We start from the raw sequence: 21,536 nt of genomic DNA on the forward strand, positions 1-21,536 counted from the left end.
ACAAATAGCATCATGCATGAATTTTGTATGACTAATTTGTTACTTTGTGTGTTGCCGTTTGCAGTCACCTCAGTTGCTCTCTCCAACACCTACTGAGGTAATCCCCAGAGCCTTTGTTCTATTCTGATCTGTTTCATGATTCACTAGACTTGTTTTTAAAGATAATCATCAGACCCTGAAATGTTGGTGGGTTGCCTCCTGCATTTGCAGATCCATGATGTCTCTAAGAGGAGGTTTCTTTAATAAGCTTACTTGTGTCAAACTACTGCTGTGCTTCTATATTGTCACCGGAATGCATCTGTTTTGTTGACTGTCATTTGAATTTCTACTTCAGAAATAGTTAAGTTCATGAAGTAAAGTTTCAATTATCATAACTTTATATGTTACCAAATAAATTACATTCTAAATTGAAATCTCCTGTTACATTTACAATTAACATCTTTCGTTGACCTGGGTTACAGGGCCTTGTTACTGCTCTTGTCTGTTTTTTCCCCCACACAGAGTTAAACTGTCTGCATATTCATGTAGTTAAATTACATTTATGCACGTAAAAACAAGAAGTCCTGTGGCACCTTATAGACTAACATATTTTGGAGCATAAGCTTTCATGGGCAAAGACATGCTTCATCGGCTGTATGCACACATCTGGTCTGGATAGGCCCACTGACTTTAATGGCACTATACCAGTAGCCACAACCATCATTGTTAAAGTTGCCAGTTCAAGAAAATATCACTTTGGAAGCAACACAAGGATATCGCACCCCAACAATACCACTTTTTCAGGAGCAGTAATTACTAGTTTATAAAGAAGGAAAATTTAAAAAAAAATGTTGCATGCCTGAATCATTAGTTCATTACATCAATTTTATATCCTCATAACTTCTCTGAAGTGAGTGGCATTATGCTGCTGTCAAATTTTTGTAGCAGATTGGAGATATGGGCCCAAGAATGAGTTGACGGTTTCCCTTAACTATCAAATTGCAAACTGTTGCTAGCACGTTTGGTTCAGAGAGAAAAGTATAGTTGTCAGGTAGAAATGTAATTTATTAGATATTTTTAAAAGAAAGATATCACTCATTATTGTATTTGATGAAGTTAGCACACTCTTTCCTCAAGAGACCAAAAAGATGCAGAAGGTAAAGCATGAGAGTGTAAAAATAGAAAATACCAGTTTTTCAGAAGTAGAGTAACTTCACCTATTAGCCTTCTGTTGTCCTTCACAATAGTAATCTCCAAATGTTATGTTAGGGCTGATGTGTTTCACAAACCATATGATTCCTCTAAGGATGTTCAGATATACTCACAGTTTGCCCTCACTTGACAGATTGTATTTCCTCTGCTGAGGATGATATTTGTTACTTACAAAGCCATTCAGCCCATTTTGAAATGAGTAGAACTAGAGAACTTTCCTCAAGATTAATAAACTGCACTGTGCAGTCCACTGTTTTATTTAGCTCGATAGTGGCACTGTTATGGTTGGTAAATAACTGTATTTATAAAGGCTCTACTTCCTAAAGAATGCATTCCCAAAACATTATGCTGTTTTGCCTGGGATACATTGTTCAGAAGTAGGAGTATAGATAATGTGCATGTAATTAGCGAGGATAAAACATGTATTTCAACATGAGCATGAGCTTTAATTGAGCATGGGGAACAGTTAGTGACAATCAAAAATGAAAGCTAGAAAATACCTACAATAAGTATGTTACCTATTTTGTCAAGCATAAATTATTCTCCCCTTTGTTCTTAAACAGGCATTTAAAGAAAAAAACGGCAGGCCACTCTTCTCTTAAATGCTTGTTTGTGTCTTCAGATACATGGTCATTTACTGCCTTGTATCTTCATAAAAATCATTTGCGCTGCATGACTATGTTTCAATAGCAGAGTAGCCCCTAAATAAGCATGCCATCCTCTTTTAGAGCCAAATATTTGAATACTTAAGTCAGACACTGATTGTTCTTTACTTTCCCATCTTGTATACATACCAGGAGGGAATCCATTGTGCACAGATCACCTTTCACCCATGTGGAAGGAAGCAAAGTGTCTCTGTGGCACTATGGTCACTTTTTTGAATCCTATAAAGGGTCTCCTGTGAGTCTGGGTTCGGCCCAGGGAAAGAGAACAGGAAAAGCATTACTTAGGGTGAAAGAAAATGATGACTGAGCTGGGGGCTAATAGGCGTGTGGACTAGGGAATAATCCTAGTACTCTGTGCAGGACTATGTAAGACACAGGACAGCTGTACCCCGGAGTCATCTCTGGCTGTATGGATGTGATGGAGCTACACTACCAGAAATTTGTGAGAGGGAGCTAAGGCCCGGTGCAAGCAGGTCTGGAGGCACAAGACCTGGATGAGAATGTGCCTGGCCAGCAACTGGTCCCCTGAAATTCAGACACATCCCTGGGGATCTCCTAGGTTTGTAGGGTGGCTCTGTGACATTCCATAGAAGAACACTCTTTCCACAACAATGTAATTTTGGGGGAAGCATTCTGCCAGGGTGTCTCTCGGGACCCCCTCCTGCAGGTTTTTCTGCAGAAGATACTAATCTGAGACTGTATGTGGTTTTTTAATTCACCTTGAATCAGGTATATGCTGATTTTCCTAAATAAGGACAAAGAAAGTTGAATCCCAACGTGATATTAATTATCCAAAAGTGGTTTCTACAAAAGTGGAGTTTTTGCTTCCTAAGAAAATAATACTTTTTCAACCACCATTTTGTAATTTAGCTACACAGCAAATTATAATCTCTGCACTGTTTGGGGGAGAAGTGGCCTAAGTCTGCATGAGGGAAAAGCCCCAAGAAGTGCATTTTGCAGGAATCAAAGTAACTCAGATATAGGTTTAAATGGAAAGTTGTGGTGCTAGAACATTAAATCTCAGATACACATTGATGCAGAAATTGGTCATCTATTATTAAATGTGTTTGGCTTATAGTACCGAGTGTGTTTTACAAAAGCATAGTGTAATTAAGAGATGAGGCCTGATTCTATACCATCTGGCAACTTGTGTAGTCATTTATACATGTACCAAATGATAGCAAAATGCTGTCAGTCTGATTGGTCCCAACTTACATTCACTTTTCTCAGATGTAAACAACTACATCAGGTACAAAAAGATTGGGAATTTGGCCTATGGTGCTAAAACAGAGCATTGCTGCTGTAGTACATTCTTTTCAGACTGTATCATCATTTTGGACTCATATCTTACATGCTGCCTCCCATGTTTGTATGACCATTCTCCAACATTATGTCTGGCAGTGCTGGAAATACTCTCATCCTAGGAGATGTGAAATGTTTACGGCTGCATTTGGTCCTCATTTCATTGTGGTCGCATGGAGCATGAAGACAAAATTGGACCCTCTGCATATTGGGCAGATAAAACAACAATGGGATTTGAATAATGTGTGAATATCTTATAATTCATTCTCGCTTTCCTATTGACTGACTTTGATTTTCCTCTTTTCTCTAAGGGTGACCAAGATGATAGATCTTTCAAACAGTATAGGACATCAAGTCCTAGTTCTACTGGATCTCTGGGTTATGGTCGCTACACTCCAACATCCCATTCTCCTCAGCATTACAGTAGACCAGGTAACTGACAAGCAGCCTCATTTAATCTCTGCTTTCCCCCATCTATTTAATAAAAGATGCCAACAGAAAAGCAGTCCTGTATCACCTTTAAGACTAACAAATATGTTTATTAGGTAATGTGCTTTCATAGGTAAGACCCACTTCATCAGATGCCAGTAGAAAGGTTTATATTGTGGAGAGCAATTCCAGTCTCCTTTTTCAAGTGTATTACAACATGCTTGTTAATGGGAGCAGAGATCCCAGGGAGACAAACAATGCATGTTCAGTTATGCATATGTGATCATTTTTTTCATAAATTCCTGATGCCTATTAAGTTTTATCTGTTAAATGGGTAGTAGCTGGAAAACAATAATGGACTAAGGTTTGATCCTGCCCCCAGCCTTGCTTCTCATGGGAATCTGAACAGCAAAACACAATTGTTCCACTGTACAGTGCAGGGAGCAAATGTTCAGGCAAGAGTTGCACTTTATACCTTTGCACTGCAGAGTAATGCTTCATGGTGCTCTCTCCACTATTTGGAAGTGGCAAAGGACCAGAATGGAGGAATAGCCAGTTTGTGGGCCAAAATTCTCCTGTAACAGAGGCTGCAGCACCCCCTATTATAGCCCAGAGTCATAGAAGCAGAAGTGCTACACCTTTGGGAGAGGATTCAGTCTCTTCTGATTTTGGCCAGGAGGTGTAATTCACACAGTCTTTGGTGGCATGGAATATGCTAGTAGATTATCAAAGACCTACTGAGGAGAGTGAATTAGTCTCTCCTGAGGCTCCTTCAGGATTATTCTTGGTTGCACATTATGGGAATAGGGTGGGGAGTTGAAGGAAGGCGTAAAAAACTCCCAGTCCCAAGCAGATGCTAAAGCGGTGCAACCTTTGTTAGTGGCTACAAGAGTTTTTAACTGGTAATTGTTGTGACTGTACTCACCTGTGCAGCACTGTGTTACAACCAAAAAGGGCTTTATGAGGACAATTTATAGCCACAGTTCAGCAAAGCATGTAATCCCAACCTAACTTTAAGCATACAATGCCAGTGGGTCACCTTGGATGCTTAAAATTAGATGTGCTTAAGTATTTTTGGATTGTGGGCTTGATCCTGCATCCTTTAAGCTAACAGCAAAATAGCCACTTCAGTGGGAGCTGGACCTTGTCCTAACAAAGTTCCTAGCAAAGAAAGAGCTGTTATCTCCCCATTTCATTCCACTTAGACCCATTAGCAACATGTCATCCCTTTGGCAGCTTTTGAAAACACTTATTTTCCTAAGCATGCTCTTCCTGGGGCCTTTCTTGGAATATTTTCTTGGGGGACACCTATTAAATTCATAGCTCTCAGGGCCAGACAGGATCATTCTGATCATCAGGGCTGGATTTCCAATTAGGCACAGCAAGCACGTGTCCAGTGGTGCAGGCCTTCTGGGAGTTGGTGGGAGGGGAGTCTAGAAGTTAAAGTGGGTTAAAATTAATACAGATCCCCTCCAGGCAACCAGGCTTTCTAGGCTGTGTTGTTAGACACCCAGAGAGTGAGGCTGGCTCAGGGTGAGAGGCTGAGTCATCCAGCCTATGGGTGTTGTGAATTGCTGCCAGGTAGAGCAGTTGCTGAAGATGGTGGGAGCATCCAAGCCCCTTCCCAATCTCATTCAGTCTGTGCCAAGCAGGAGAGGGAGGGCATGGCCAGTGCCACATTCACTTGCAAGGGCAGAGGTGGAGTACAGCTGCTGTGCAGGGCTGTGGAAGGGACGTAAGACCCCCGGGACTATGCACCATGGGGAGAGAGACAGTTTCCCTGTTTGTGCCTTGCCTGAGATAAGTGGGTTGTGCCTTGGAGCAGTCTGGGAGTGGCATGCATGGCAGAGGGTCTGGGAAGGCTGTGCTAATCTTTTTCCATTTTGTATGGAAGACACAAAGGTCAGCTGTGGCCTAAGTGGTAAAGGGGAAGCTGGAGATAATATGTGAAGGAGCATGTAAAGCAGCCCTGCTGATCAAGTAGTCTGACCTCCTGTATAAAAGCAGGAGTATTCTTCAATGTCCTTTCATGGAAAGCCTCCGTCACTAACTGCTCTGCCATATATGACGTGTTGTTTTAGAAGCACAAAAACAGGCTGGAGGTAAACTGTTAAATACATACTGCGCTACTTCCCCAGTTTGTATGTAATGAGGAGAAAAATGTTCCAGTGAGAAGGGCATTGTTGATAGGAATATTTTGTGGCTTTCAGTAAGTGAACTAAATAGTTTATTTTCACTTACTCTTTGTTGCCCCCTAGCTGGTACTCACAGTCTTGGTACCAGTAGCTGCATCTCCCTGCCCCAACACCCAAGCCCTACATCTACATTCAGACATCATTACATCCCTTTCTTCAAAGGTAAGGCCCAGGAATGCCGACTGTGCTGTGATAACTGTAGACTCTCCAAATGTGTTTTGACTTTCTTTGTGCAAGCATGGCTTCCAACTGGACAGTCTGTCTTAACTTTGTGTGAGTGCTTTCCTGAAATACCATGTAAGTCTGGGGGATCTGCTGTGTTCTTTTCGGTGAATGTTCAATGTTTTGTTTTTGGTTTTTTTTTTTCCAAAGGAGGCTGGAAAAATCTGAAGATGGGGGAGGGGGAATATTTATAAATTTTGTTTATTATGGTTTACAGAAATATTTAACCTTGTTTCCATGTTTTAGTGAATCTAACTAGATGTTGGAATAAGTGACATTAACACCCTAGAAGATTAAATATCCATCTATCTTTACAATATGTTTAGAGAGCTTGGCCATTTTAACACTGTTAACATCTCCTGGGCCATATCAGCATAGCTCCATTGATCAGTTGTGGATCTGCCCCATATACTTGAAAGCACAGAAACTTTCTTTAATCCTGTGGTGTTCATTTTGATAAATTGATGTTCATTCCTGTCAAAATGTTTTACAAAGGCACATAAATGGTTAACATTCTGCATGCTGGAGACATTCCGTGATGGGGGGGAATCTCTGGAACCTCTGAGGCACTTTTGCTTAGCATGCTTCTTAAACATGAGAAGGGAAGGTGACATTGAATGATCACAACAATGTCCTTACCCAGGCATTAATGTTAGGAAGAAGGGGAAGCCAACAGCCATGAATCACAAGCATTTTCAGTACCTTTTGCATCCTCTAACTTTGCATCCTATTTGAGTCTATAAAGCTTTGTCATCTGAGCAGTTATAGGAAGGGAAGTGACTCCCTGCAGGGGACGGGGCCAAACATATGAACGGGCCTAATTTTTAAAAGTAGGCCTGAGTTGCGGATGCTCAGTGCCTTTGGAAATACAGCCAATCAGTCAGGGATGGTTTCTTTTTTATATGGGTGTAATTTTATTAAAGTCAGCGAGGTTACACTGGTGTAATTAAGATCGGAACCATATCCGTATTCTGCAAACCCTAACCTGTTCCTCCTCTCCATCTGAGAGTATTTTGGAGATGAAGAATAAGTTTTAACTAAGTGATACTACCGTAACAATCTACCTACAAAGATTCTGTTCCCCCCCATAACACACACTTCTAGAAAGGGTGGAGCATACCCTTATGTCACATGAATCTCTGCTCAGATACAGTTTTAAGTGTACTGTAAAGCTCGACAGTGTTATCACAGTGGATGCATTTAGCTGTAAAACTTGTCTATGTACTGCACTGCATGATTACACAGCATGGAATGCTCTCACTTGAAAATCAATTGGCAGTCGCTTAGCAGCACTTTGATCACATTTAAACCAGTATATGTTCAAGGCTACCTGTAGTTGACATATTCAGTAGCAATTATTTATTGCTATCATTTAGAAAACAATCCATCAAGTGGCAGCCTCTTGTTACAAAATAATAATTAGTAAAACAAGCAAAATCATAATATTTTACATTTCTATAGCACCAGTTATCAAGGTAATTATAGCTTTTTGCAAACATTTATTGAGCTTCACTTCTCTCCTATGAGATAGGTAAGTATTTTTATACAATTTACATATGGGTTAAATAAGAATTGCATAATTTCCCCATTGTTGTACAGTGAATTAGTGTCACAGCAAATAAAAATAAGAAAGGAGATCTGAGATACCCAGGTGCTGTGTTCTGAGTTCTAGGATAAACTCCTCCTTCATGAGAAGAGTTTGATATTATGTAGGAAAAGCCTTGGAGAAACCTTAGTGCAAAGTGCAAATATAAACTATTGTTGAGTGCTATGGGCTCAGAATAAGACTTATTTTTTCCATTTTGGTTCAAAATAATTAGGGCTGTGCTTGGCTCAGAGACTTGAACATGTCTGAATGTGGTACATAAGTATGATACAATACCTGATCTTTGTAAACTCAAAATTAACTCGACACATTTATTTAACAATATTTTTCTTTAAACTTCTGAGCTTGTGAAACCACACCAGCCCAGCAGGCCTGTCTCTTGTCTTCAGTGGGCTTTGACATAGGCCCTCACTGACATTGCACCAGGGTGGCCCTTTTTTTGGGCATAAGAATGTTTTCTACTGAATTTCCACCCTCTCTCTTTGCCACCCACAGTTTAGCTTGGAGAGTGTAGCACATTTGACTCTCCATTCTCTCATTAGTTACACAAATCATCTGGTCATGCTTTCTTAGGTTGGGTGTTTTTTGTCTGTTTTTTTAATCATAAAAGTGAAGGACTCTGGTTTTGGTGGCAGGCTTAGTAAGACTGCATCCTTACTTACCCCACAGTTAGTGCCCATCACAAGTCAGAAACATATGGATTTTCAAAAGCACTCCAGATTGATCTAAGTGTGCCCCGTTGATGAAAAGGAGTCAGAGACCACTGCTGGGAGTTTTTGAAAATCCTGCCTTCAGAATGCAGTGAAGTGTGCCTTGTCATTCTTAATTTAAAAACCATATTTTCCAGCGCATGTCGTTTTCCCCCCCACTTTAGTACACACTGGCTTGGAAAGAATCACTGCGGTTTTCAAAACTTCAGGTTCATGTGTTTAACATAGTAACAGAGAAAAAACGGAAGTCATGTAGCACTTTAAAGACTAACAAAATGATTTATTAGGTGATGAGCTTCCATAGGTCTGTCCCACGAAAGCTCATCACCTAATAAATCATTTTGTTAGTCTTTAAAGTGCTACAGGACTGCTGTTTTGATCTGTTACATGTTTAACATATAAATTGTTATTATATGTTATATGTTTAACATATAAATTGATCCAGTTTAAGGAGTAATTTCTGGAATCTCTGGTTTTGGACCACTGATGACTGTGCATGTTAAAGAGAGCCAGGGCAGGAAAGTTTTTCAGGCATACTGACCTTACAATAGATCTCTATAGCTGCTTCATGAGTCTGCAAAATTCTTGCCAAACCCTCATCCAGTGCAAAAATAAAATTCAGTGGCTAGGAGGGAAATGTAGAAGATAGTCAATAAAGCAGCACACTGCTCAGAATGAAGAGGTACAAAAAGATACTATATTCTTGCTAACTAGCCATGTAATGATATGAGAGGAGATGATGTCCTGAAGTCTGGTCATTATGTTGTAAACATACAAGGTTGAAAGGCTATTCTGTCTTGTTAAGAACCAAGAGACAGGAGTATGTTTCCATGGTTGGTAGTTAAGTTCAAAGTAAACCTTTCAGGATTCTTGCCAAATAAAATAAAATGAAATCCAGGAAAGAGTTCATGATTCTATTTTTTCACCCTGCTAATGGCAGAGACCCAAACCACACTTTATAATTATGCAGCTCTCTCCAGTAGTTGTATGCTCTCTGGGATCAGACATAGAGTCTACTCAGTTTTTTCTCAGGGAAACCTCAGACAAGAGACGACAATGCAGGATGTTTGGGGTAGTTGTAAGCTGGATACTGTGATTGTATAGAGTTTTTACTTGGCCTTCATTTTGATGTATTACTAACTATTTATAATTTGGCATGGAAAATCCCAAATCTAAGTCCACTTTCTCAAAAACAGTGGATAATTTTTGGCATAATTTTAATCATTCAAATAGTGGATCAGCTTGTATGGTGTAATGGGCCCCACAAATGGCTTGCCTCATTCTTTTTTTTAATAGGAATTTAGACCCTGATCTTGCAAACCACTCCACACGGGTGGATCCCACACAGAGCAGGTGGCAGAACTGCAGCGTTCAGTTCCATGTTTTTGTATTCTCTGCCTATCCTGTCTTCCCAAGTACTTTTCTCCTATTCTGTGCTTTCCTGTCATCCTTTGAACATAACAGGGAAGTAATCCCTGCTCTAGAGGATTTCTCTCTGTTTATATGATTCCCAGCACAGGGGGCCCCAGTCCTGTCTGGTGAGGCTTTTATCCACATGGATTATTTTATGTGCCCAACATAGGGCCATGCCTTCCATCTCCCAATATCAATGTTTAGTGAGGCAGGAATTTGGATACACGGACTTTAATCAGGAAGCAGCTATAAGTTGCATCTCCCTTGTCTGGCACCCTTGGGACCTGACTGGTCTTGAACAAGGGAATTTGCTGGAAGAAGGGAGGTCTCCCTGCCCCCACTCCCAGCCTGCTGCCTCTTCCTGCTGGTGGCTCCATGCCCCACTGGCCCCTTTACAAACCGTCCCCCAAACATCAAGCCCCTGCCATCCCCTTACCTACAGCCTGGCCTGTGCTGGCTGCAGCCCCAGCTGCTGGCCCTATGGAGACAAGTTACAGCTCCCCGGCCAGGCTGCTGACATGGCTCCTGCCCCGGGGCACCGGCTTCAGCCCTGGGGCACTGGAGCAGGAGCATCTTCAGGGCCAAGGGCTCTCTGGTCCTGTAACATTCCTGGTCCTGCTGGAGCACAGATGTTGCTGGACAAGGGAATGCTGGTTTTGGGAGGTGAAACCTGTATTTCCCATGTTCTGCTTTCTGTTACTTAGAGTGAGGCTGGGACTTCTCCCCAGCGCCCATTGCCAGGGGGTAAGGTAGCATAAGATACACCCTTGCTACCTGTGTTGTGTAGCACCGTGTAAGGGGAGAGACGTTTGAACAGGACTGCTGTTCCCCATCAACTATGCAGGTGGGTTAGTAGGAGCTGGAAGTGGGTAAAGTGCAACAGCAGATTTGGCACAGAAAGGAAGATAATCTGTGCTTGGTAAATTAGATGAGAGCCATGACTAATAGTTCTGTAGTTTTAATGATCTTCATTTAATTCTGCACCTGTACAGGGAAGTCACAGTCCCACACTATAGTGGATTAATTAGCAGGAATAATCATGAGACATGCGACTCTCTCCTCTGTTCTTATGGGGCTTTGTCTAGTTCCTATCAAGGTCAATAGCAACACTCCCATCAACAGCAAGCTCGCAGTTAAAATGATGGAATACATGACATTCGCTGGGACTGTATTTAATATCTCTCCAGTGCTCCTCAACAGTGGGTTGCTTGGTTTTGTGAATTGTTAGCAAAGACCTGCTCCATTCCCAGATAACTCAATCTTTCACCTTTGCTGTAGGCTTTCTGTGTGCTAACCCAAAGCTATAAATCCCTCTCTCTCACATGGCAATGCTCAATAATACATCTCAAGTCCTATTCTGGGCAGCAGGCCTTTCTTTAGAAGAACTGCTATATCTTTCTCATTAATATCCATTAATTCTGCACTCCATCCACTCTAAAATGGTTACTGCAAATTGTCAGCAGTTCTGTTTTGTAAAAATACCATATTTAGCTTCCAGTTGCTGAACAATGCTACACATAAGCTGAATTTTACAAGTCCGTAAAAAGTAGAGCTTTACATTTTTGTTTGCCAAGCAGTATTATAATGCCATAGAGTGTTCTCTGAGGATTAATTGACAGGAAGTGAATGGGGATTCAAAGAGAACTGACCAAATAAGGGGGTATAAGTGGGTATGGATCTATAGTATTCTCTGTACCTTTAAATTCTGCCAAGTTGGCTATGGCATTATAGATCCATGACTTGATAATCCAACCCTGTCTGCATATACATGAAACACTGTGGAGAGTTACTGAGGGGTAAGGGGAGTTAAAATAAACATAGTACAAGATCTCAACATCAGTCTGTTCTAATTTATATAGCCAATAAGACATGACTGAGTCATAGCCACTGCTTTTTGGTGCAGTTGTGCTTTGAACTAATTTAAACATCACTGAATTATGTCTTGATGATTTTAAGGGCAGGCTATTATTTAATGCCATAACCTTAAACTTTCCTAGGAATTGCCTACTATATTTGCTCAACTAAGGCTATAAAAGAGACATTTGGGAAAAAATAGTCTATAGATTCCTGGAGATTCTATTATTTTATTTTGTTAACAGGATCACATTTCAAGAAGAGAATTTGAGATTTCAAAATAGAGCAGCATGGCTGATACTATACCTGATGTTGTCCATCAGAAATTCATTATTGCTCGAATAGCAAAACTCCGTCGCAGATTCTGGTACCTAGATCCATTTAGCATTTGCACCACTGTATGGTATTGCCTTTGTGAAGAGGGTCACATCAGAACCCAGACATAGTGCCAGTAAGCAACTTGGGGTTTTACACAGAGCCATTTATTTAGAAATGTTGGATTAACAAGTCATTTTGGGAGAGCTTCTTATGCTTGAAATACTCTACTTTGCTTTCCATTTTTTTTTCTTTTATCTGCTTTCTTTGCTCTTCCCCTTGGAGGCAGTGAAAGTGGCCGGAGCACTCCAAGCTTATCCATGTATTCAGACAGCAAATCTTCACCTTCTGCCTATCAGCAGGCTCCTAGACATTTCCATATTCCAGGTAGGCATTCATTGCATAGCTTTAAATCTTCAACTGTGGCATTTTGTCCTAAAGTGTTGACGGATTTTGCCTGGCTTTCTGACCTGCAATACAACAATAACAAAAAACATTATTTCTTCTGAAGAGTGACAATCTGTTAGCTGTGAAACATGATCTCATAAGTGAATGAGTTACCCTCTTAACATTTTTCTGTGTCTAGACATGTTTGCACTAGGAGAAGCCCAAAGAGTCAACTAAACTTCTTAACTGTCAGGGTGGTTACGAACTGTTATAAGTTGCCTAGGGAGGTTGTGGAATCTCCATCACTGGAGATATTTAAGAGCAGGTTAGATAGATGTCTATCAGGGATGGTCCAAATGGTGCTTTTAGTCCTGCTGTAACCGCAGGAGAATGGACTCAATGACGTATTGAGGTCCCTTCCAGTTCTAGTATTTTATGATTCTATTTTATGTTAAGTCTAGAAGATGTACTAGTTTTTAAATGTTACTGCTGGTTGCACAGGCTTGCTCAATTTACAGATATGATGTTAGGCCGAATTTTTTAAATACCCTTTTACTACATGAACTGATGGGTAAGGAGCCATATTAATATATCCCTTTAGGATTGATGGGAAAAAAAATGGGCAGTCATGCAGCCCAGAATGTTTTAAGTGTGTACTAATGATGAGAAATGTTGTGTTGCATTGTAACAGCAGTTACTACCCATTGAAATGAATGAATGGTCTCTGCTCAAGTGTTTTTTTTTTTTTTTGGGATGTGGGGGCGGTAATAAACACAAGAAGCACAGTCTAAACTGCTTGCTTACTCTTTTGTTCTTTCCTTTGTCTTTCCTCTTTCTCAGAGACTGGAGTGAAAGATAACATCTATAGGAAACCCCCTATCTACAGACAGCATGGTACAGTCTGCTTTTCTCTGCTACAGTATTTTCTACACATGCCGTCATTCAGGAAGTGCATATTTACTGATGAACTGGTTGTTCATGTTCTCATTTAATTATACCAAAATCCCTATGATCTGAAAATGAAAACGAAAAAAAGTAACATGAAAAATTGATAAGTCTGCATAGCATGAAATCTGAAGACTCAGTAAGTGGCTGGAATAGGGATGTCTCACTATGCATTATTAATGTAAAGCAAATACTGATTTTAAACCAATTTGCTTATTATCAGAATGACACTGCTATCCTGCTTTCAAATGATCCTGAGCACTATCTAAATTTTAACTTAAATTTTAGTCCTACATTACAGCAAAAAATAAGCTTATAAATTCATTGACATATGGTGCACATTGAATAACCATTTTCAGCAGCAAGATTTTTTTAATTTTATTGCAGTGCTTGTTTTGTGACGGTATGTGCTGGTACAGCACAGGGCTGGGAGCTGGAACCCCTCCTGACCCTGTGGCAGCACAGGGAGCCAGGAGGCTGCCATGGGGTTGGGAGCCAGAGTCCCTGAGCCCTGCAGCAGAGCAATACTGGGAACTGGAGCTCCTGCTGGCTCCACAGCAGCGCAGGGCTGGGAGCTGGAGGCCTCCCCGCCCCCGGCCCTGCAGCAGTCTGGAGGCTGGGAGGCCACCGTGGGCTGGGAGCTGGGGCCCCCCACTGCCCCTCTGGCATCACCAACTGTGGGAACCCAGCTGTGGGGAGGTGTGGGAGGCGAGTACCAGCTGCTTGGTTTATTTTACAAAAAAAAGCACTGCTTTATTGTAATCTCAGAGCAATTCTTTAATGACGTTGTATCTGTTGAGCACACATTCCTTTTTAATGGCTGTGACCTACCCAAAGATAGCTTCTGATCTTCACCACAGAATGTGCAGACCCAATTGCCAGATTGGCACCTAGGTCACTAAACAGAACTACACAGAAAATGTTTTTGTGGCACATAATCTGATACATCACTCTGAAAAAGAACTGTGTAAATCATGCATACTTCAAATGGAGCTGTAAAATAGAAAATTCCATAATGGATCGCTTCAAGAAAAACTGATAAAAATCATAGCTAGAGTTTGCTTCAAAATGTATAGAATTTGTAAACGTGTTGAAGTAAAATCCAGGTATCAGCTTCTGGAAATTCAATACCCAGCTGAAAGTGACAGTATTTTACAGTTTACAAATACTAGCTCTAGTTAAGTACCCCAAAAATGATTTTTTTAGACAGTGTGTAATTCTTTTGCTATTCTTCTGTTTGTCAAGCTATGTGTACAGCTGTGTGTGTTGATAACCAGAGTCAGTGCCTGAAGTGTAGTTACATGAACTCTAATAAGTTTCTCAGTTAAATCCATTATGTAGCATTACAAAATCATATCAGAGAATATTCTTACCTTGCTTCTTGGAATCAATTTGTAGGTGGGATTTTTCTTCCAGAGTTTCCCGATTCCATTCAGAACACACTGTTATTTCATTTACTTGCTCAACTGCCTCAGCAGCTCCTGGGTTCTTTCCCCCTGCCTTGCTGATTAAGTAGCCCCTGAAGAGAGAAATGTTGATATCTGTTTGTAAGTAAGGCATGCCATGTTTCAAGGTTGCGTCACCAAATGGCATTAAGTGGGGCCCTACCAAATTCATGGTCCATTTAGGTCAATTCATGGTCATAAGTTTTTTAAAATTGCAAATGTCATTATTTATGCTTCTGAAATCTGAAGTTTCATGGTGTGGTAATTGTAGGGGTCCTGACCCAAAAGTGAGTTGTGAAGGGAAGGTTGCAAGATTATTGTGGTAGGGAGGTTGTATTACTGCTACCCTTACTTTAGCACTGCTGCTGGCAGCAGTGCTGCCTTCAGATCTGAGCCGCTGGAGTGTGGTGGCAGCTGGCCAGGAGCCCATCGATCAGCGGCACAGAAGGATAGCATGGTATGGCATTGCCACCCTTACTTCTGCACGACTGTTGGTGGGGTGCTGCTTTCAGAGCTGAGTGCCTGGTGAACAGCCACTGCACTCCAGCCACCCAGCTCTCAAGTCTGTGCAAAAGTCAGGGTGGTCCATACCATGCTCCCCTTGAAATAACCTTGTCCTGTCTCTCCCTCCCCCTGGCTCTCCTGCAACTCTCTTTTGCATTAGGCCCCCAATTTGAGAAATGCTGGTTTCCCCCGAAATCTGTCTGGTATAGCGTAAAAGCTCACAAAACACATGATTTCATGGGTGGAGACCAGATTTTACAGCCCTTGATGCATTTTAAATGGTGATGAATTTGGTAGGGCCCTACCGTAAGAGAAGATGTTTATATTTTTATCACCTGTGACAGGCAGGTTAAGGGTTACTTCTGGAATATTTCTATATTCACAAAGGCAAACCTCCCCCTCCCCCCAAAAGCCTCCCCCTCCCGAAACAAAACACTCCTCTACTCCCCTTCAAGAAAGATGCGGTTCACAGATAGGTAGTAATATCACTTAATGCACAAGGTACTTAAATACTACAGCGATGAGAGAGGTCTGGCATTATGCTGGGGAGGACAGGACCATGCCTATTCCTCTTCCTGTCTCCTCTGTTAACTACTAGTGCTGCTGGAAGCAGTAGCTGCCCCCTTGCATTGCCCACAGCCTGCAACCATGTTAGGATTACGCTCTGCCTGACTGCACAAAATGGGGTAGAGGAGGTAGGATGGAAGGATTCATACATTTCTCTTCTCTTGCACTTGCCCTGAAGGACACCTAATTTGGCTTTAAACTGATAAGCAGTAAGAGGAATGAAGGCTTAAATGGAGGTGAAGATTTAGGAAATACAGCAGATACATCAGGGCTCAAATAAGCAGAGAACTCCACATTCAGAAAAGAAGAGAATCAAGGCTTGACTGACTTTCTCTGGTGATTATTTGGGTCCATGGCTTTGTTTAAGATTTTTGGTTAACATATGTTGTCAGAAGTAGGGAGTTCTCTTGTGCCCGTCATTGACTTTTTAAAAAAAGTTCCCATGTTTCTTTTCATGGAGAGCATTGGCTTTTCCAATTTGGATGGTGACTGATTTACAGATGAGGAAAAAGAAAATGAGGAAGGGCTTTAGTCGGGATGCTGTTGATTCATAGATTCCAAGATCAGAATAGCATGACCATCTAGTCTGGCCTTCTGCAGGACACAGACCATACAACTTCCTCAGAATAATTCCTTTTGAACTAGAGTGTGTATTAAAAGTAAATCCAGTCATGACTTAAAAATTGCATAAGATGCATCTACCACTATCTTTGCTCTAAATTGCCACCAATTGTTAATTACTCTCACTTGTAAACATTTATGTCTTAATTCAAGTCTGAATTTGTTTAGCTTCAACTTTCACCTATTGGATCTTGTTATACGTTTCCCTGCTAGACCGACAAGCCTATCATTGCATATCTTACACATGCACACCCCACCATATGGTGGAATATATAGACCTCCTGAGCTGAATAAACTAAGCTTCTTCAGTCTGTCTCTGTCAGGTATATTGCTAACATTTTAATAATTTTCCTGGCTCTTATCTGTACCTTCTTCACACTTTTCAACATACTCTTGACTTGTAGACACCAGAACTTCACAGAGTTGTCCAGCAGCAGGCTTACCCATGCCAACCAGAGAGGCAAAAAAAAAACCCTGCGCTCTTCCTCAGGATTACCTCTTTTGCGCATCAAAGGATTGTGTTAGCCCTTTTGGCCACAGTCTCACATTGGCAATTCATGTTCAGGGGATTATCTGCCAGGATCCCCAAATCTTTTTAAAGAATCACTGCTTCCCAGGAATAAAATTCTCCATCCTGTATGCCTGGCCTTCATTCTTTGTTCTTAGAATTTATCTTTAGCCATATTAAAAGGCATAGTGTTTGCTTGTTCCCATTTTATCAATATATCCAGATCAGTCTGAATATGTGACCTCTTTCTTCATTATTTATTACTCCTTCAGTCTTTGTACTGCCTGCAAACTTCATCAGTGGTGATTTTTGTATGTTTTCTTTTGGGTCATTAATAAAAATGGTATCATGAAATTAATCTGAGGCCCAAGAGGCAACAAACTCACAACTCCTGGTTTTCAAAGCCAGTGCTCTAACCACTGAACTATTCCTCCTCATGTAACTGTCTTGTGGAGCCATCTTGTGGTACCCAGCTAGAAATAAACCCACTGGATTATGATTTCCCCTGTACAGTTACATTTAGATGTGTGCCGTGTTCATTTTTGTGCCATTCTACATTTTTAAGCAGAATGTTGTGTGTCAAAGTCAAATGCCTTACAGAGGACTAAGCATATTTGCATCAGCATTATTACCTTTATCAGTCAAACTGAGATTGAGTACAATGAGTCTTCATGCACACATTCCCCATAACTGAAATGTCCAATGCTAGGAATTGCATAAATAGGTTTAAATCACTGACATTTAAATAACCACTTAGACTCATAGACTGTTCTGGTTAAGCTACAAAACAAAGCAAGCTCCAGTGGTGCTTCAATATGCTTTATTGTTTGGACTTTGATAAATGTTTTCAGGTCATGGTAGTTGCATTGCACATACCAAGGTCACCTCAGAGTCAGTGAGATGGAATCTATTTATTTGAGCACTTGGCTTTAGGATAAATAGCAAACATTAAAGTATATCCAAAGCCTTTGGCTTCTCCTCCTCTGCAGAGCTACAAATCATTCGTAATACATAGACAAACACAGCAAAAAATAATGGACAGGGCAAAAAGGTCTGACTCATTAGAGAAAATCACAAGAAAAATGCAAAGGCAAATGGTTAACTGTTGTAAAATGGCATAGATTCACTAACTTCAGTAGAACATTTATTTACATCAGCTGAGGATTTGGCCCAAACATCCTGGTCCAACAGCACATCATATTTAATTATTTTATAGCTGCTTCTAGTTTGCTAAGGGCATGTCTACACCAGTGGTTCTTAAACTATGTTCTGCGGAATACTGTTATTCTGTTAACAACTGGCAGGTGAGCTGCCAGCATTTGGAAAAATACACTGATTTTCTGTTATTAAAACCAGATACAATGTTACCTCTTCATTGCTATGATACTTGATTAAATAATGATCTCATTTTGGTTTTGCTGCATATGTTGCTGTTTGGGGGTTTGTTGGTCTGTAAACAATTTTTTGAAGAAAATTTTCATAGGTGTTCACATAAAAATATTACTGTTTAGTATTCTGTGGACTCAGAAGGTTTAAGAAATACTGGTCTACACTACCCACCGACTCATCAGTCAGCAGTCGAAACAGCAAGGTTGATTTATCACATATAGTATAGACCTGATAAATTGATGGCAGAGTGCTCTCTTATAGACTCCAGTACTCCGCAAGAATGAGAAATGTAAGCTGAGTTGATGGGTGAGCACCTGCCATTGATTTATCACGGTGAAGATAACACAATAAATAGATATGTAAGTAGATCAAGTTCAGCTAGATTATTCCTGTGGGGGTGGGATAGCTCAGTGGCTTGAGCATTGGTGTGCTAAACCGAGGGTTGTGAGCTCAGTCCTTGAGGTGGCTATTAAAGGATTTGTATTTTCTTACTGCCTGGTAATACAGGGCAGAGGGATAGCTTAGTGCTTTGAGCATTGGCCTGCTAAGTCCAGGGTTGCGAATGCAATCCTTGAGGGGGCTACTTAGGGATCTGGGACAAATAATTTTAAAAATAGAGATAGCTCAGTAGTTTGAGCATTAGCCTACTAAATCCAAGGTTATGAGTTCAGGCCTTAAAAAGGCCATTTAGGGGTGTGGGGCAAATAGATTTAAAAAAGCTCTCAGGCATGGTGCTTGTCCCTGCCTAAGAGGGCAGACAACTGGACTTGATGACCTCCCCAGGTCCCTTCCTGCTCCATGAGAGTTCTGAGGTATAACAAACAGCAGGTGCAACCTACCATGGGACATGGTGGACTCTCCACTGCAGGAAGATTTTTTCTCTAAGATGCTTGTACACAAATGCCAGAAGCCTAGAGAACAAAGAGGAAGAATTAGAGGTCCTGGCACAGTCAAAGAAGTATGAGGTGGTTGGAATAACAGAGACTTGGTGGGACGATTCGCATAACTGGAGCACGGTCATGGAAGGTAATAAACTGTTGAGGAAGGACAGACAGGGGAGAAAAGGAGGAGGAGTTGTGCTCTATGTGAGGGAGCTGTATGATTGCTCAGAGCTCCAGTATAAGGAGGGAGAAAATCCACTTGAGTGTGTCTGGGTTAAGATTAGAGGCATCAGTAACAGAGGTGATGTTGTAGTTGGTGTCTGCTATAGACCACCAGATCAGGGAGATGAGGTAGATGAAGATTTCTTCAGTCAGCTAAGTGAAGCTTCCAAATCACAGGCCCCGGTTCTCATGGGAGACTTTAATCATCCAGACATTTGTTGGGAGACCAATACAGCGACACACAGACAATCCAGGAAGTTTTTGGAGAATGTTGGGGATAACTTCTTGGTACAAGTGCTGATGGAACTGACATGGGGCCATGCGCAACTTGACCTGCTGCTCACAAACAGGGAAGAACTAGTCAGAGAAATAGAAGTGGGAGGAAACCTGGGCTGCAGCAACCATGAGATCGTAGATTTCAGGATCCGGACAAAAGGAAGAAGAGTGAGCAGTAACATATGGACCCTTGATTTCAAAAGAGCAAACTTCAACTCCCTGGGAGAACTGATGAGCAGGATCCCTTGGGAAATGTAGATGAAGGGGAAAAGAGTTGAAGAGAACTGGCAGTATTGTAAAGTCTTACTGAAGGCACAGGAACAGACCATCCCACTGCATAGTAAGAAATACAAACATGGTAGGCAACCACCTTGGCTTAACAGGGAAATCCTTAGCTTAAACTCAAAAAAGGATGGATACAAGAAATGGAAACATGGACAGTTGACTAAGGAGGAATATGAACATATGGCTGGAGAATGCCAGAGAGTGATCAGGAAAGTTGAAAGCACAGTTGGAACTGCAGCTGGAAGGGGATGTGAAGAGTAACAAGAAGGGTTTCTACAGACATGTTAACAATAAATGGGTTATAGAGAAGGTGTGGGGCCGTTACTGGATGAGAGAGGTAACCTGGTGACAGATGATGTAGGAAAAGATGAAGTACTCAATGTTTTTTTTGCCTCAGTCTTCATGGACGAAGTCAACTCCCACATGACAGTCCTAGACAATGCAGTAAGGGAAAGTGGAGGGTAGCCATCTGTGGGGAAGGAACAAGTTCTGAGCTATCTAGAAAAACTAGATGTACACAAATCCATGGGTCTGGATTTCATGCTCCCAAGGGTACTGAGGGAATTGGCAGTTGTCATTGCTGAACCTTTGGCCGTTATCTTTGAAGACTCTTGGAGATCGGAGAAGATCCCGGAAGACTGGAAAAAGACAAACATAGTGCTCTTCTTTAAAAAAGGAAAGGAGGACAATCAACAAAACTATAGACCTGTCAGCCTTACCTGAATCGTTGGGAAAATAATGGAGGGAATCCTCAACGAATCCGTTTTGGAGCACTTGGATCAAAAGTAGCCAACATGGATTCACCAGGAACAAGTTGTGCCTGATCAATCTGATTAGCTTCTATGATGAGGTAACAGGTTCTGTGTACGTAGGGAAAGTAAGTGGATGTCATATACCTTGACTTCAGCAAAGCTTTTGATACAGTCTCCCACAACATTCTTGCCCATAAATTAAGGAAATATGGATTGGATCCTTGGACTATAAGATGGATAGAAAGCTGGCTTGACAGTTGGGCCCAGTGGGTAGTGGTCAATGGCTCAATATCTGGATTACGGTCGTTTCAAGCAGAGTGCTGCAAGGCTCGGTTCTGGGGCCTGTGTTTTTCAACATGTTTATTAATGACCTAGATGAGGGACTGGATTGCACCCTCAGCAAGTTTGCGTATGACACAAAACTAGGAGGAGAGGTAGATACGATGGAGGGTACAGAGAGAATCCAGAGTGACCTGGATAAATTGGAGGAGTGGACTAGAAGAAATCTGATGTGGTTCAACAAGGAGAAGTGTAGAGTCCTGCACCTGGGGTGGAAGAATCCCAAGCATTGTTATAGGCTGGGGACCGACTGGCTCAGAAGCAGTACAGCGGAAACGGACCTGGGGTTAGGGTGTTTGAAAGGCTGGATATGAGTAAACAGTGTGCTCTTGTAGCCAAGAAGGCTAATGGCATACCAGGGTGCATTAGGAGGAGCATTTCAAGCAGATCTAGAGAAGCAGTTTTTCTCCTCTGTTTGGCACTGGTGAAGCCACATCTTGAATATTGTGTCCAGTTTTGGGCCCCCCAGTATAAAAAGGATGTGGATTTGCTGGAGCAGGTTCAGCGGACTGC

General features: G+C 41.4%; 1 protein-coding gene across 8 annotated transcripts in view; it reads left to right on the top strand.

Annotated features, from left to right (window-relative positions):
- The window catches only part of ABLIM2 (actin binding LIM protein family member 2), a 229,230-nt gene that overhangs the window by 163,824 nt on the left and 43,870 nt on the right, over positions 1 to 21,536 (top strand). For 5 of the 8 annotated variants that reach the window (XM_074992431.1, XM_074992430.1, XM_074992429.1 and 2 more), the window contains 4 exons: positions 3,470 to 3,590; positions 5,846 to 5,944; positions 12,188 to 12,289; positions 13,130 to 13,183. In XM_074992431.1, the coding sequence (XP_074848532.1) occupies positions 3,470 to 3,590; positions 5,846 to 5,944; positions 12,188 to 12,289; positions 13,130 to 13,183 (376 nt within the window). The remainder of the gene's footprint in view (positions 1 to 3,469; positions 3,591 to 5,845; positions 5,945 to 12,187; positions 12,290 to 13,129; positions 13,184 to 21,536) is intronic. The other 3 variants (XM_074992434.1, XM_074992436.1, XM_074992432.1) reach the window with 2 other exon arrangements.

This window comes from Carettochelys insculpta, chromosome 4, assembly GCF_033958435.1.
Source record: "Carettochelys insculpta isolate YL-2023 chromosome 4, ASM3395843v1, whole genome shotgun sequence".
Lineage (NCBI taxonomy): Eukaryota > Metazoa > Chordata > Testudines > Carettochelyidae > Carettochelys > Carettochelys insculpta.